This window comes from Pristiophorus japonicus, chromosome 9, assembly GCF_044704955.1.
Source record: "Pristiophorus japonicus isolate sPriJap1 chromosome 9, sPriJap1.hap1, whole genome shotgun sequence".
NCBI classification, from domain to species: domain Eukaryota; kingdom Metazoa; phylum Chordata; class Chondrichthyes; family Pristiophoridae; genus Pristiophorus; species Pristiophorus japonicus.
In genome coordinates this window covers 209,408,784-209,426,347 of record NC_091985.1, presented here as the reverse complement: position 1 = coordinate 209,426,347, position 17,564 = coordinate 209,408,784, and the positions used below count along the sequence as shown (strand labels likewise).

Below are 17,564 nucleotides of genomic sequence, written 5' to 3'. Positions count from 1 at the left end.
CAGAGCGCAGAGACACAGAACTGACCTCAATCATATTGTCACAGGTAGCAGAAGCTGTCTAGTCCCACAGTGATCCGAATCCCAGAGTTACATTATGAATCCCACAGTCACTTGGAACAGTACAATAAGATGTTGTTTCAAAGTCCAAACATATCGCTCTGAGAGGCAGATCCATTTTCACTCCCTTACTCACACACAAGGACTGACTGACACGGTGTCAATCCACACTGGTGTCTGTACACTGACTCTCAAACCCAGCAACTAACATACAAGAGCAGAGAAACGGAGGTAATGGACTGAACCAAACCTCCTCCTGAGATAATCACAGATAATCTCAAACTAGCATAGACATAAAGAAGGAACAGAATCCAACAGTCACACAGCAAGAATAGCTGGCAACAAGAGACTGTCAATTACATAATAACTCTCGCACTCTCACACATCACCATTCTAACAGAGACATAGTGAACCCCACACCCACAAACAGTGCCGGGGACTGAGAGACACAGAATGGATCCCACACCCACAAACAGTGCCAGGGTTTGAGAGACACAGAATGGACACACCCACAAACAGTGCCAGGGACTTAGACACAAAATGGACCCCACACCCACAAACAGTGCCAGGGTTTCAGAGACACAAAATGGACCCCACACCCACAAATAGTGCCAGGGACTGAGAGACACAGAATGGATCCCACACCCACAAACAGTACCAGGGACTGAGAGACACAGAATGGACCCCACACCCACACACAGTACCAGGGACTGAGAGACACAAAATGGACCCCACACCCACAAACAGTGCCAGGGACTGAGAGACACAGAATGGATCCCACACCCACAAACAGTGCCAGGGACTGAGAGACACAGAATGGACCCACACCTACAAACAGTGCCAGGGACTGAGACACAGAATGGACCCCACACCTACACACAGTGCCAGGGACTGAGAGACACAGAATGATACATACTCTCGGGCACAGTGAATGACGGATTGAGATTGAATCACAATTACATATGGTAACACACTGACTGACTGGCAGATATAGGTTAAAATCCACACTCACATATCGGAAAGTGACTGGTGCAGAGTAAAATGGATATTCACATGACTTTTATTCTGTACCTCTCAGTTTTTGTTAATACATTCTGTAAACCAGCAGATACAGAATAAAATACACACTTGCATCCCAGAGTCAGACAGCTATAAAGTAAAACACACACTCACATACCAGAGACTGGAAGATATGACTAATATCCACACTCCTGTACAAGAAACTGGCAGGTACTGATTAAAATACACAATCACATCCTGGAAACTAACAATTGGAGAGTAACAACAACAGACAAATACCAGAAACTGACAGGTAAAGATTAAAACCAAACTCTCATTCCAAAAACTGACAGATACAGAGTAAAGCCCACACTCACACCACAGAGAGTGACACATACAGTCTATGACACACTCACGTGAGAAAATGACAGCTACAGAGTCAAACCCACATTCACATCCCAGAGAGTGACAGCTACAGAGCAAAATCAACAGCCACATAAAAGATACTGATCGATGCAGAGTCAAGCACACACTCAAATCCCACAGCCTAACAGGTACAGATTAAAACAGACTCACACATCAGAAACTGACAGATACAGCACAAAAGCAGCACTATCACAGCAGAAACTGACAGGTACAGATTAAAACCCCTATTCATATACTAGAAACTGACAGGTACAAAATAAAACCCAACTCAGATTTGAGAAAATTAAAGTTAGAGTACAACCCAGACTCACATCGCAGATATTAACATACAGAGTAAAACTCTCATTTTCATCCCAGAGGAAAACCACACTTGCATACCAGAAACTGACAGATAGAGAGTAAAACTCACACACTCACATCAGAGACTAACAGATACAGAGTAAAATCCACACTTGCATCACACAGACAGACAGCTATAGAGTAAATTCTGCACTCCCATATCCGAGACTAAGCTATACAGAGTAAAACTTACACTTACATAAAAGACAATGAGAGATACCCACTCTCATATCATAAACTGACAGATACAGGCTAAAATCCACTCTCGCATATCAGAAACTGCCAGGTACTGATTAAAGCCCACGTTAACATACGAGAAAATGACAGGTACAGAATAAAACCCCACTCACATACCAGAGTCTGAATGATAAAGTGTAAAATCACACTCGCATAGCAGAGAATGACAGCTATAGAATAAAACCCACTCACATACCAAAGACGTGACTGATACAGAGTAAAACGCACACTCGCATCCCAGAGACTGAGAACTACATAGTTTTACCTACATTCCTATACCGGAAACAGACAGGTACAGACAAAAAGTTAACACTCACATCCCAGAAACTGGCAGGTACAGAGGAAAACCCATGTTACAAATTCAGAAAATAACAGGTACAGAATAAAACTCACATAACAGAAACTGACAAGTACAGAATAAATCCCCAATCACATACGAGAAACTGACAGGTACAGGATAATACCCACATTGACATACCAGAGACCGACAGGTACAGAGTAAAATCCACACTCACATCCCGGAGACAGGCAAAAACAGAGTGGAACTCGCAGTCACATTCCAGAAGCTGACATGGTGTATAATAAAACCCACTTTTGCCCACCAAAAACTGAAGAAAGAACAACACTCACGTAGCAGATACTGACAGCTGTAAGAGAATAAGAAATAGCAGGCGGTAAGGCCGCTCGAGCCTGCTCCACAATTCATTACATTCATGGCTGAACTTCACCCTGAACTCCTGCCTGATACCCATTTCCCTTGATTCCCTTTGTTCTCTGTCTTGAATATACTCAATGACTGAGCATCTCAGACCTATGTGTATAGAATTCCAAAGATTCACATCCCTCTGAGTGAATACATTGCTCCTCATCTCAGTCCTAAGTGTCCGATCCCTTATCCTGAGACTGTGACCCCTAGATCGAGACTATCCAGCAAAGGGAAACATCCTCACAGCATCTACCCTGCCAAGAATTGTAAGATTTTTTTTTAGGTTTCAATGAGCTCCGCTCTCATTCTTCTAAACTCCAGAGTGTATCGGTGCATTTCACTCAATCTCTCTAACCCAGGATTCAATGTTGCACCCCCTCTAATATCCTTCCTTCGGCAATGAGACCAAAACTGTGCCCAGTAATCCAGGTGTGGTCTCACCAAAGCCCTACATAATGGCAGCCATATTTCTTTACTCTTATACTCCAAACCCCTTGTAATAAAGGCCAACATATCCTTTACCTTCCTAATTGCTTGCAGTAGCTGCAAGTTAACTATGTGATTTGTGCACAATGACACTCAAATCCCCCTGAATAACTACATTTGCTAGTCTCTCCTCTTTTAAACATTCTGCTTTTTGATTCATATAAAATTTAACACACACTTGCATCACATAGTCTGATCAATACAGTGTAAAACCCACACTCACATCCCATAGTCTGAACTATACAGTGTAAAACACACACTCACATCCCATAGTCTGAACTATACAGTGTAAAACACACACTCACATCCCATAGTCTGAACTATACAGGGTGACAGATTGAGCAGAGACAGCGGCCTCTGAGCTTCCAGATCCACCTCCAAACTTCACACTCGAGCATTGAAATACTTGCCTGCTCCCCACCACCCCCGGCCACTCGTCTCCCTGCCCAGTGTTTAAACCGACGGGAAGGGCCCATGCGACCTCCCCTCCCCAACTCTGCCAATGGCTGCCATTTCCTCTGTGCTGGGCTGATAATCGTTGACCACATCAGGGAGCGGAGATATCCTGGGCCAGAGTAAGGGAGCAAACAGCAGCCACCTTACAGCAGCTCATCGCGTTGGGACTGTGTCCGCAAATGAGCTTTGTCAGGGAATCGGGGGCTGTTTTGTAAGAGGCAGAATGGAGCAGGTAGTAGTTCGGGAACATGGAGTGAGTGGGGGAAGGGAGCGGGGATATCCCGGGCTGTGTGTGTACAGTGTAAGGTAACAGAGAAAGTTAATCACCACACTCTTTCAAATCATTGCTGGTTTCTGTCACCAAACCAGCAGTGAATGTTCCTGATTCAGTCCCAATCTCACCGTGTCTGCCCTTCTTGGACATTGAACAGTGGAAACACAGCCTGACAGTGAGGATGTGAGGAGTGTCACAAAGTGCATCTATTGCAGGCACCAGGACAGAAAGTAGACATTTCAAATTTGGTAATTTTGTTTCGGTGCGTTGAGTTCTCCAGAACCGTGTTGAAGGTGATCGAGAGATACATTGTCGCTCCCTCAGATACATCATGATCCGGGCTCTGTGACATTCTGTTGACTGCACAGGCACTTAACTCGGTTCCAATAGACTGAGAGCAATTGTTGTACAGCTCAGGTACCTGTGGTTATAATCCAGAAAGCGATTCAGAATTTTACAGGTAGTCCTATGGGAGTGGAGGATATAAACCTCGATTGTATTAATCGGGTGATCCCATTCATGGACCAGTGCTGGGTTTGAGTTGCGTCTGGATGCTGATAACTTTCTATAGAACCGTCCTACACACCTGGTATGGAAAATCTGAGTGCCGCTGTACTGCAGTGAGGTCAGACAAGGACACTGTTTGAATCACGGTTTCCTCTCTCCAGATACTTTACTTTATTATAAACATATACATTCATTACAACTTTATTTTATATTTTCCCCATCAGTTGTCCATATCATAACTAATATTTTTCTGGTATTATTATTCTCAAAGCAAAATACTTCATTGAGCCAGTATAAATATGATATTTCTTCCACCCAGAACACAAGACAAAGTGCAGGCAGCTCCTTCTCGCATACAGTAAGTACATTATCACTCACAGAGCGCAGAGACACAGAACTGACCTCAATCCTGTTATCACAGGCAGCAGAAGCTGTCAGTCCAACAGTGATCCGAAGTGGCTGAGTTTCATTGTGAATCTTACAGCCACACAGAGCGGTAGGATCAAATGCTGTTTCACTATTGAAACATATCACATTCATATACCAGATACTGAAATATACAGAATAAAACCCACACTTGCACACCAGAAACTGATGGGTATAGATTAAACCCACACTCATCGACCAGAAACTGACAGGTACAGATTAAACCACACACTTTTTACCAGAAACTGATGGTTACAGATTAAACCCCACACATAGACCAGAAACTGACAGGTATGGGATAAAACCAACACTCAACTACCAGGAACTGACAGGGACAGATTAATCCCCACTTTCACATATCAAAGACTGAAAGGTACATCTGAAAACCACTCTCTCATACCAGAAACAGACAGATACAGAATATCACCCACACTCTCACACCAGAAACTAATAGGTACAGATTAAAGCCCACAATAATAGACCAGAAATTGATAGGTGCAGATTAACCCCACACTCATATACCAGAAACTGATATGTACAGATTAAACCCACACTCACATACCAGAAACTGACAGGTACAGATTAAACCCCACATTCGCATACCAGAAATTGAAATGTATAGAATAAAATACACACTCACATATAAACTGACAGTTACAGAAAAAATACACAGTCACGTACCAGAGACTGACAGGTACAGATTAACTCCACAGTCATATACCAGAACCGAGAGGTACAGAATAAACCCACACTCACCTAGCAGCTGATAGGTGCAGATTAACCCACACTAACATACCAGAGACAAATGGATACAGAATAAACACCACACTCAAATACTAGGGAGTGACAGGTACAGATTAAAACCCACAATCACATAACCGAAACTGAGAGGTAGAGAGTAACCCCAACAATCATATACCAGTAACTGACAGGTACAGATTAAATGCCACATTCATATACCAGAGATAGACAGTTACAGAATAAAATGCACACTCTCATACTATAATCTGACACCATCAGTTCCGGTGAGATCCAGACCACAGTGCGCCTGCTGCTGCTGCCCGGGGAGCTGGCCAAGCACGCCATGTCGGAAGGGACAAAGGCGGTGACCAAGTACACCAGCTCCCAGTAAAACTCCACGCTGTCCTGAGAGAACAAACCAGAAACACAACGGCTCTTTTAAGAGCCACCCACATCCTCTCTGAAAGACCTAAAGCGCATCACCCTTTAGACTCAATTTACTGTAATTATTTCCTGAACAAGTGTGTTTGGGAACCTTTGCAGTTCCAGCTGTGGATTTAGTTTTGAATTCTCATAAGCAGCTTCACTGTCTGGTTCGACGTTAGGACCGCTGTTGAATTTCCCGCCATTCATGCTACAAACACGATTCCTTGACGCTCATTCCCATTTACAGTGCCTGCCGAGGAATTAAGAGCTTGTTTAGGGAATGAGGCTCAGATTTCAGTCATTCTCTCGCAAGCCCTTTACAAGTTTATTTTTCAATTCCTGTTACGGTCAATCCGTTTATTAACCCGGGACTCCCTGCAGTGTAAAAACCCAGAATGGGAGTTTGTACAGAGACCAGAACGGGAGCAGTGTGAACACTCTATCCTTCTTCCCTTTTCACAGAAGGGCTCCCAGTTCTGGTCTCACTCCCGCCTATGCGGAAGATCAATCCATGATTTGTGATTCCCAACTTTTACACAGTTTGAGCTGGAATGTGCCCTGTTACAGAATCAGTGGGGATTGATTGCCATCTGTTGCAGACAGATTGACAGTGAACGCGAATTTAATTTTGATTGTAACAGCCTGGAATTAGTAAGGGAAATATGGAATAAAATAAAAGGAAGTAAAACCTGTTTGTAAACCTTTGGCTAATGGTGCATTTATTAACATAATCCGCACTTTAAAAAATTATTGGCGGTGTTTTTGAAATTAGTAATCGTTCGAGGTGTGACTGTTGAGGACAGTAATTTCCGCCCTCGTTTCATTGGTGGTCTCAACAGACAATGGGTAAGGCGAGAGATTAACATTCAGCGGCGATTTCAGTAAAGAATCATCATGACTGGAGAGGAGGTAAAGGAGGCAAAAGACTGGGTAAAGGCAGAGCCAAAGTGCTCCGTAATAACATCCAGGGCATCACCAAACCAGCCATCCGCCTCCTGGCTCGCCGTGGCCGTGTCAAGCGGATCTCGGGCCTGATCTACGAGGAGACCGTGGGGTGCTGAAGGTTTTCCTGGAGAATGTGATCAGGGATGCGGTCACCAACACTGAACACGCCAAGCGCAAGACGGTCACTGCCATGGATGTGATGTACGCTCTGAAACAGAGCCGCACTCTCTATGGATTCGGCGGCTGAATAACGTGACCCTTTCCCCCAAACACAACACAAAGGCTCTTCTCAGAGCCACCCACCTCCTCACAGAGAGAGCAGTGATTTGGGGAACGGGGGCGAGATAGTTGATTTACATTTTGTTCTGTATAGATATGTTTTTTGCCAAGATCTATATTGTGGTGTTGGGTGTTTTAAATCATCATATACACGATGGACAGAATGTCCTTTTAGTCTTCAAATCATAGACATTTACGGGGCATTCCAGATGAAGGTAATACTGAAAAAACTAATGTAGTTAGAACATAAGAACATTAAAAACATAACATAAGAAATCGGAGCAAATGTAGGCCATACGGCCCCTCGAGCCTGCTCCGCCATTTAATACGATCATGGACTCTGGTCTACTTCCCTGCCCCATATTCCCTTATCATTAAGAAACTGTCTGTTTCTGTCTTAAATTTATTCAATGTCCCAGCTCTCTGAGGCAGCGAATTCCACAGATTCACAGTCCTCAGAGAAGAAATTTCTCCTCATCTCAGTTTTAAATGGGCGACCTCTTATTCTAAGATTAAGCCCTCTCGTTCTAGTTTCCCCTAGCAGTGGAAACATCCTCTCTGCATCCACCTTGTTAAGCCCCCTCATAATCTTATATGTTTCGATAAGATCACACCTCATTCTTCTGAATTCCAATAAGTAGAGGCCCAACCTACTCAACCTTTCCTCAAGTCAACCCCCTCATTCCGGAATCAACCGTGTGAAACTTCTCTGAACTGCCTCCAAAGCAAGTATATACTTTTGTAAATATGGAAACCAAAACTGCATGCAGTATTCCAGGTGTGGCCTCACCAATATCCTGTACAACTATAGCAAGACTTTCCTGCTTTTATACTCCATCCTCTTTGCAATAAAGGCCAGATTCCATTGGCCTTCCTGATCACTTGCTATACCTGCATACTAACCTTTTGTGTTTCATGCACAAGTACCCCCAGGTCCCGCTGCACTGCAGCACCTTGCAATCTTTCAACATTGAAGTAATAACTTGCACTTTGGAAGAAAAAAATCAAACAGCATGACCTCACACTTTCCAATATTATACTCCATCTGCCAAATCCTTGTTCACTCTCTTATGTCCTTTTGTAGAATTTTTGTGTCCTCCTCACCCATTGCTTTGTATCGTCAGCAAACTTGGCTGCGTTACACTCGGTCCCTTCTTCCAAGTCGTTAATATCGATCATAAATAGTTGGGGTCCTAGCACTGATCCCTGTGGCATCCCATTGGTTACTGATTGCCAACCCGGGAATGAACCATTTATTCCCACTATCTGGTTTCTGTTTGTTAGCCAATCCTCTATCCATGCTAATATATTACCCCCAACCCTGTGAACTTTTATCTTGTGCAGTCAGTAACCTTTTATGTAGCACCTTGTCAAATGCGTTCTGGAAGTCCAAATATACCACATCCACTGCTTCCCCATTATCCACCCTGTTCGTGACATCCTCAAAGAATTCCAGCAAATTTGTCAAACATGACTTCCCCTTCATAAATCCATGCTGTTACATCCATGTTACAGCAGTGACAGATAAGAAAGGTGTTGAATTAAACGATGGGAGGAAGGCAGCATCAGGGCGGAAGGACAGTGAGGGTCCCTTGCCCTCATAGAAGGACTCCCAAGTCCTGATCAGAAGTGACCCTCAGGCAATCTCGGTAACAAACCGGTCAATGTCTCGAACATGTAGAAATGTAGATCGACAAACACAGCTGTTCAGATTATTGAATGTATATATGGAAAAAAACGTGAATGAACCTTCCTCATAAGTCCGGCCGTCATTAACCATTTTTGCCTGAGAGCAGAATAGAAACATAAAGAACGGATTATAAATCAGGAGGGGATGTAATTGATGACCTAATTTAAGAATTTGAGATTGTGGCGAGCAATAAATCTGATTGAATGTTTAAAGAGACCAATCAGAGAGATAGAGAACAATGGAAATTGACAACGTGGCCAATGAACCAATCACAGTCATTGCCTTCACTTATCCCTCATAAGCATAAGGTTGTGGGCGGAGTGTGAGGCTGCCTATATAATGCGAGCCCGGAACAAAATTTCCTTCATATCTACGTGACTGAACAAGACGATGCCTGAGGAAAAGAAGCCAGCTTCGAAAAAGGTTGCAAGAAAGTCATCAAGAAAACATCACCAAAGGGCGGCAAGAAGCGCCGAAAGTCGAGGAAGGAGAGTTATGCTATCTACATCTACAAAGTGATGAAGCAGGTTCACCCCGACACCGGCATCTCCTCCAAGGCCATGGGCATCATGAACTCGTTTGTGAACGATATTTTCGAGCGCATCGCGGGTGAGGCTTCCCGCCTGGCCCATTACAACAAGCGCCGCACCATCAGCTCCCGGGAGATCCAGACCGCCGTGCGCCTGCTGCTGCCCGGGGAGCTGGCCAAGCACGCCGTGTCGGAAGGGACAAAGGCGGTGACCAAATACACCAGCTCCAAGTAAAATTCCACGTTGTCCTGACAGAACAAATCCCAAACACAACGGCTCTTTTAAGAGCCACCCACAACATCATTGAAAGAGCTGCACAATCACATCTCCCTTTAGACTGAATTTACTGTAATTATTTCCCGAACAATTGTGTTTGAGAACCTTTGTAGTTCCAGCTGTAGATTTAGTTTTGAATTCTCATAAGCAGCTTCACTGACCGGCTTGACCTTGGTGTCGCTGGAATTTCCTTCAGTGAATAAACTACAAACACGGTCCCTGGTCGCTTTCCCTTTGTTCTCAGACCCGTTCATTCACAGCGCCTACCGACGAATTTATTTTTGGGGGGCAGGGAAACTCTGATTTCAGTCACATTCTCACTCAAGCCCTTTTCACGAGTTTTTTTATTCCGTTGCGCTCAGTCCGTTTATTAACCCGAGACTTCCCGCAGTGTAACGACCCAGAATGGGAGTTCTTAGAGACTGGAACAGGGGCAGTTTGAACACCCTGTCCCTCTTCTCTTTTTACAAAAGGACTCTCGGTTCTGGTCTCACTCCCACAGCAGCTCCTGTGAAAAGAAGTTCACTTTTACAAAGATTGAGCTGGATTGTGTCCCGTTACAGAATCAGTGGGGACTGAGTCCCGCCCGTTTCAGACAGTTTGAACCTGAAGCCGAATTTAATCCTGATTGTAACAGGCTGGAATTTGCAAGGCAAACATGGAATAAGACAAAAGGAAACAAAAAGTGTTTTGAAGTATTTGGCTAATGGTGAAGTTACTAACATAATCCGCAATTTTAACAATTTTTGGCGGGATTTTTGAATTTAAAAAATCGTTAGGTTCTGGCTGTTGGGAACCAGTAATTTCCGCCCTCCTTTCATTGGTGGACTAGACAGACTGTGATTGGTCATCGGAAACAGCCAATGCAATCCACGACAGAGTGACCAATCACAAGTTTGCTCCCTGCATCCCTCCAGAAGGTATAAGAAGGGCAAATATGGGAGGAGTTTCTCATTCCTTGTCTGAACCTGCGGATTGTGGAAATGTCTGGAAGAGGAAAAACCAGCGGTAAAGCTCGGGCCAAGGCCAAGTCTCGCTCCTCCCGGGCCGGACTGCAGTTCCCTGTGGGCCGTGTTCACAGGCTCCTGCGAAAGGGGAACTACGCTGAGCGTGTGGGTGCCGGAGCCCCGGTCTACATGGCTGCTGTGCTCGAGTATCTGACCGCTGAAATCCTGGAGCTGGCCGGCAACGCGGCCCGTGACAACAAGAAGACCCGCATCATCCCCAGACACCTGCAGCTGGCCATCCGCAACGACGAGGAACTCAATAAGCTACTAGGAAAGGTGACCATCGCTCAGGGCGGGGTGCTGCCTAATATCCAGGCTGTGCTGCTGCCCAAGAAAACCACCACTTCGTCCAAGACCAAGTAAAGCAGACAAGATATAAACTAATAACCCAAAGGCTCTTTTCAGAGCCACTCACAGTATCTGTGAAAGGGCTGCTTACTGTCTTAATGGAGACCTTCAGTTCAGGTACCAATAAATTGGTCTATTTCAGACCTGTATGCGGGAGTTCCTGGTATCTGCATTATGGTTTTCTGCTCACACAAACTGTTCTAGTTAGGAGCTAATAATTAAACTACAGTTGTCAGAGACTCAAAAATTGTATAAATAGCGCAACCGGTTCCCTAAATATTATTTAATCTTATCAATGAAAGCTGTATGAAGAAAGTCGGCGGTTATTAAAAGGGCCTAGTTTAATTCTGGTCTGGTTTGAGAGTTTGAATGCTGGTTCTGTTCCCGGGATCTCCGGTCGTTCCGTGCTGTGTATTTCTCTCCTCAGCCGGTCAGTTTAGGCCTACACTGAGCAGCCAAGCGCAAGACGGTCACTGCCATGGATGTGGTGTACACTCTGAAACGGCAGGGCCGCACTTTCTATGGATTCAACGCGACCCTCTCCCCCAAGCACAAAGCAAAGGCTCGTCTAAGTGCCACCCACCGCCTCACGGGGATGCAGGGAGGTTGATATAGTTCATTTACATTTTGTTCGGTATAGATATATATTTTTCGCCAAGGTCTATACGTTTTAAATCAGCATATGCACGATGGACGGAATATCCTTTTAGTTTCAGAATTATAGACATTCATCATAGAAGCATACAACACGGAATGAGGCCACTTCGGCCCATCGTGTCCGTGCCGGCCAACAAAAGGCTATCCAGCCGAATCCCACTTTCCAGCTCGAGGTCCGTAACCCTGCAGGTTACGGCACTTCCAAGTGTACGTCCAAGTAGTTTTAAATGTGGTGAGGGTTTCTGCCTCTACCTCCCTTTCAGGCAGTGAGTTTCAGACCGCAGCCACCCTCTGCGTGAAGATATTTCCCCTCTAAATCCTCTATCAATTAATAGAAATTTATGCCTCCTGTGCTAAGGGAAATAGGCCCTTTACGGCACAGAAGGTACGGCATATTCCAGGTGAAGGTAACACTGAAACAACTAATGTAGTGACAGATAAGAAAGGTGTTGAATTAAACGGTGGGAGGAAGGCAGCATCAGGGCGGAAGGACAGTGAGGGTCTTTTGCCCTCATAGAAGGACTCCCAAGTCCTGACCAGAAGTGACCCTCGGGCAATCTCGGTTACAAACCGGTCAATGTCTGTCGAACATGTAGACATCTCGATCGATAAAGAACAGAATATGGCTCGGGAGGGGATGTAACTGATGACCTAATTCAAGAATTTGAGATTGTGGCGAGCAGTAAATCTGATTGGATGTTTAAAGAGACCAATCAGAGAATTACAGAACAATAGAAATTGACAACGCAGCGAATGAACCAATCACAATTGTTGCCTTCACCCATCCCTCATTAGCATAGGGCTGTGGGCGGAGTGTGGGGCTGCCTATATAATGCGAGCTCCGAGCTAAGTTTACGTCATGTCTGGGTCGGATTGAACAAGACGATGCCTGAAGAGAAGAAATCAGTTACTGCCAAGAAAGGCGCCAAAAAAGTGATCAAGAAAACACCACCGAAGGGCGGTAAGAAGCGCAGGAAGTCGAGGAAGGAGAGTTACTCCATCTACATCTACAAAGTGATGAAGCAGGTTCACCCCGACACCGGCATCTCCTCCAAGGCCATGGGCATCATGAACTCGTTTGTGAACGATATTTTTGAGCGCATCGCGGGTGAGGCTTCCCGCCTGGCTCATTACAACAAACGATCCACCATCAGCTCCCGGGAGATCCAGACCGCCGTGCGCCTGCTGCTGCCCGGGGAGCTGGCCAAGCACGCCGTGTCGGAAGGGACAAAGGCGGTGACCAAGTACACCAGCTCCAAGTAAAACTCCACTCTGTCCTGATACAACAAACCAGAAACACAACGGCTCTTTTAAGAGCCACCCACAACGTCTCTGAAAGAGCTGCACAAACACATCACCCTTTAAACTCAATTTACTGTAGTTATTTCCTGAGCAAGTGTTTGACAACATTTAAAGTTCCAGCTGTAGATTTAGATTTGAATTCTCAGATAAGCGGTTTTACTGTCCGGTTCAACCTTAGCTTCTCTGATGAATTTCCCTCCCAGTAAACTGCACACACTGTCCTTGGCCGCCTGCCAATGAATTATGATCTTGTTTTAGGAGGTGATACTCAGACTTTAGTCACCTCATTCTCTCTCAAGCCCTTTACAATATAAAAAAAATTCTAGTTCGGGTCAACCCGCTTATTAATCCGAGATTCCGAGTGCAACAGCCCAGACTGGGAGTTCTTACAGAGACCAGAACAGGGAGTTTGAACCCTGTGTCCCTCTTCTCTTTTCACAGAAGAACTCCCAGTTCTGGTCTCACTCCCGCCTGTGCGGAGGATCGATCCATGATCTGTGATTCCCAAATTGTACAAAGATTGAGCTGGAATGTGTCCCGTTACAGAACGTATGAAACTGAACCCGAATTTAATCCTGATTGTAACATCCTGGAATTTTGAAGGTAATACGGAATACGGCAAAAGGAAATAAAAAGTGTTTGGAAATCTTTGGCTAATGGTGAATTTATTAACATAATCCGCATTGTAAAAATTATTGGCGGGGTTTTTGAAATTGAAGATTCGTTGGAAGTCGAACAGTAATTTTCGCCCTCTTTTCATTGGCGGGCTAAACAGACGGTGATTGGTCAGCGGAAAAGACCAATGAAATCCACCTCAGAGCGACCAATCACAAGTTCGCTCCCTGCATCCCTCCAGAAGCTATAAGAAGGGCAGATGTGGGAGGAGTTTCTCATTCTTTGTCTGAACTTGTGAATCGTGGAAATGTCTGGAAGAGGAAAAACCGGCGGTAAAGCTCGCGCCAAGGCCAAGTCTCGTTCCTCCAGGGCCGGACTGCAGTTCCCTGTGGGCCGTGTTCACAGGCTCCTGCGAAAGGGGAACTACGCTGAGCGTGTGGGTGCCGGAGCCCCGGTCTACATGGCTGCTGTGCTCGAGTATCTGACCGCTGAAATCCTGGAGCTGGCCGGCAACGCGGCCCGCGACAACAAGAAGACCCGCATCATCCCCAGACACCTGCAGCTGGCCATCCGCAACGACGAGGAACTCAACAAGCTGCTGGGAAAGGTGACCATCGCTCAAGGCGGAGTGCTGCCGAATATCCAGGCTGTGCTGCTGCCCAAGAAAACCACCACTTCGTCCAAGACCAAGTAAAGCGGACAAGATTTAATCTAATAACCCAAAGGCTCTTTTCAGAGCCACCCACAGTATCTGTGAAAGGGCTGCTTACTGTCTTAATGGAGTCAGAGCCCTTTAATTCATGTACCGATAGGTTGACCTGTTTTAGACCTGTAAACATAGAAAATAGGTGCAGGAGTAGGCCATTCGAGCCTGCACCACCATTCAATAAGATCATAGCTGATTATTCCCTCAGTACCCCTTTTCTGCTTTCTCTCAATATCCCTTTAGCCATAAGGGCCACATCTAACTCCCTCTTGAATATATCTAACGAACTGGCATCAACAACTCTGCGGTTGGGAATTCCACAGGGTATCAACTCTTGAGTGAATAAGCTTCTCATCTCAGTCCTAAATGGCTTACCCCCTTATCCGTACGCGCGAGTTTTCAGTTCCCGGTCTCTGCATTACGGTTCTCTGCTCACACATACACTCTTCCCGTTAACAGCGAATAATTGAACTACAGTTGTCACTCAACAATTGTATAAATACCGCCACTGGTTCTTTAAATATTCTTTAATCTGTCTGAAAACGAGAGAGTCGGCGATGATGAATTAATGCAGTAATAAAAGGGCCTAGTTTAATTCTGGTCTGGTTTGAGATAGTTTGAATGCTGATTTTGTTCGCGGGAGCTCTGGCCATTCCCGGGTTGTGTATTTCTCTGCTAACCCAGTCAGTTTCGACCGCACTGCATCAGCGAGCGATGTACACATACAGAACCCGGGTCCATTGCAGTGCTTCCCAGATCTGCCTGCCCCCATTCTCCGGCAACACCGAATGGGGAAATCTGTGCTCTGCCCCGGGGAACTTGGGGTCAGAGCGACGCAAAGCCGATGTCAGTTTCCGAAAATATTAAAGGGCTCATCAGTTAATCGTCAATAACTCCCATGTGAACCGAGCTGGTATATGAACACACGAGCAGTAATCAGTCCCACACCCTCTGCCCGTCCCTACAATGGGTTAATGAACAACACGAAGCTCTGGTTACAGGAGATCGCAGCTCTTTCCTTTGCTGATTTGGTGGCTCTGAAAAGAGCCGTTGTTGCACTTGGTGCTGAAGCTTCGAGCCGAGGCAGGGAGAGTCTAGGCGCGCTCCCCGCGGATGCGGCGGGCCAACTGGATGTCTTTGGGCATGATGGTGACTCGCTTGGCGTGGATGGCGCACAGGTTGGTGTCCTCAAAGAGCCCCACCAGGTAAGCCTCGCTGGCCTCCTGCAGGGCCATGACGGCCGAGCTCTGGAAGCGCAGGTCGGTCTTGAAGTCCTGAGCGATCTCCCGCACCAGGCGCTGGAAGGGCAGTTTGCGGATCAGCAGCTCGGTGGATTTCTGGTAGCGGCGGATCTCCCTCAGAGCCACGGTGCCGGGTCTGTAGCGATGAGGCTTCTTCACTCCGCCCGTTGCCGGAGCACTCTTCCGGGCCGCTTTGGTCGCCAACTGTTTGCGAGGAGCTTTCCCTCCGGTGGATTTGCGCGCTGTCTGCTTGGTCCTGGCCATTTTCTGAACGGATCTCAACACAATCTGGGATGCACGGACTGGAAATGCAGAGCCTCCTTTTAAAGTGTGTGAGGGTCCGCCCCGGGGCTCTGATTGGCTGCAGCCCGACCGCCAATCAAGTTTGAACCAAGCACCAAGAGTGAAAATGAAGGGCGGGGAATACTGGGCCCTGATTGGCTGAACTGAAACTGACAGTTGGTCAATTTCAAAAAGCCCGCCGATTTCAGAATATCAAACAGAGATTAAATAAAATCTAATTTCCCGCCAGCAATTTAAGAATCCCGCTCTTTATAACGGCAATTGTGCCCCATTGTAAGTCACCAATCCCATTCTGCCACATTCCGGTTTGAATTCTGTTCCATTCCCTGATAAGTCTTGTACCGGGCGGGAATAAATCCCCGGTCACTGCTTCCTGTAAACATAAAGTCCCGCATCGATTCCGCCAGTGCCGTCCCTTTTAACCGATTCTCACACAGAAACCTCACATGACAGGAATTATCTGTGAGGGGAGACTGTAATGTCTGGGACTGTGTATCCTGCCCGGTAGTTGTGACTGTCAGCCGGAGTTTTTGATCTCTCATATTTACAATAGTTGTAAAATATTTAATAATTTCTACAGCGACTACACTCCAAAAGTACTTCATTGGTCTTGTTCATTGGATGTGGTCCTTGCGGCTGAGGGGGGTCGGGAAGTGGAGGTGCTGGAGTGGGTGATCAGCTGTGATCTTGTTGAATGGCGGTGCAGGCTCGAAGGGCCGAATGGTCTATTCTACTCCTGCACCTATTTTGTTTCTATGTCTTGAGACGTTCGGTGGTCGTGAAAGGCGCTACATAAATCCAAACCTTTCTTTCCATTAATTAAACAGCCGAAACCATTTCCCAACCCAACTGTGCACGCTCCGATCCCCAGGTCGCTGCTCTCTCTGTGAACCGGTGGGTGGCTCTTAGAAGAGCCTTTGTGTTGTGTTTGGGGGAAAAGGGTCGAGTTATTCAGCCGCCGAATCCATAGAGAGTGCGGCCCTGCCTTTTCAGAGCGTACACCACATCCATGGCAGTGACCGTCTTGCGCTTGGCGTGCTCAGTGTAGGTGACTGCATCCCTGATCACATTCTCCAGGAAAACCTTCAGCACCCCGCGGGTCTCCTCGTAGATCAGGCCGGAGATCCGCTTGACACCGCCACGGCGAGCCAGGCGGCGGATGGCTGGTTTGGTGATGCCCTGGATGTTATCACGGAGCACTTTACGGTGCCGCTTGGCTCCGCCTTTACCCAGTCCTTTGCCTCCTTTCCCTCGACCAGACATGATAATGACTCTTCAGTTAAACTGCCGCTGAATGAGAAGTGAATTGCTGCCGGATCCTTTTTATAGAGCCGGAGCCGACCTGACTGAGAAAGCGCAGAGTGAGAGAGGCGGGAAGGGGAGGAGACAGAGTTAAGATTGACAGACAGAGCAGTGAGCGACCTCTGATCTTCCAGCTCCGCCTCCAGCTTTCTGCAGCCGCCAATTTCAAACCGTTTTCCGACAATAGAACCGAAACAGACTCGGAATTTATATTTAAAGCTTCCAGGAACCTGAAGCTTTTAAATAAAGTCCCGTTACAATTACTTTTAAATAAAGTCCCGTT

At 46.2% G+C, this 17,564-nt stretch overlaps 3 protein-coding genes across 3 annotated transcripts; all 3 read left to right on the top strand.

Annotated features, from left to right (window-relative positions):
- Nucleotides 1-10,783: 10,783 nt before the first annotated feature.
- LOC139273531 (histone H2A type 2-A-like) lies at nt 10,784-11,321 on the top strand. The gene has a single exon (XM_070890482.1). The coding sequence runs from the start codon at nt 10,784-10,786 to the stop codon at nt 11,168-11,170; it is 387 nt and encodes a 128-aa protein (XP_070746583.1). The 3' UTR covers nt 11,171-11,321.
- A 1,376-nt stretch (nt 11,322-12,697) lies between these two features.
- On the top strand, nt 12,698-13,075 carry LOC139273533 (histone H2B 1.2-like). Its single transcript, XM_070890483.1, has one exon. The coding sequence runs from the start codon at nt 12,698-12,700 to the stop codon at nt 13,073-13,075; it is 378 nt and encodes a 125-aa protein (XP_070746584.1).
- Nucleotides 13,076-14,036: 961 nt separating this feature from the next.
- On the top strand, nt 14,037-14,408 carry LOC139273535 (histone H2A type 2-C-like; the record flags this gene model as incomplete). The annotated part of the gene is made up of 1 exon (XM_070890484.1): nt 14,037-14,408. A coding segment is annotated over exon 1 (372 nt), but the record flags the coding sequence as incomplete, so codon positions are not given.
- Between the last annotated feature and the right edge of the window lie 3,156 nt (nt 14,409-17,564).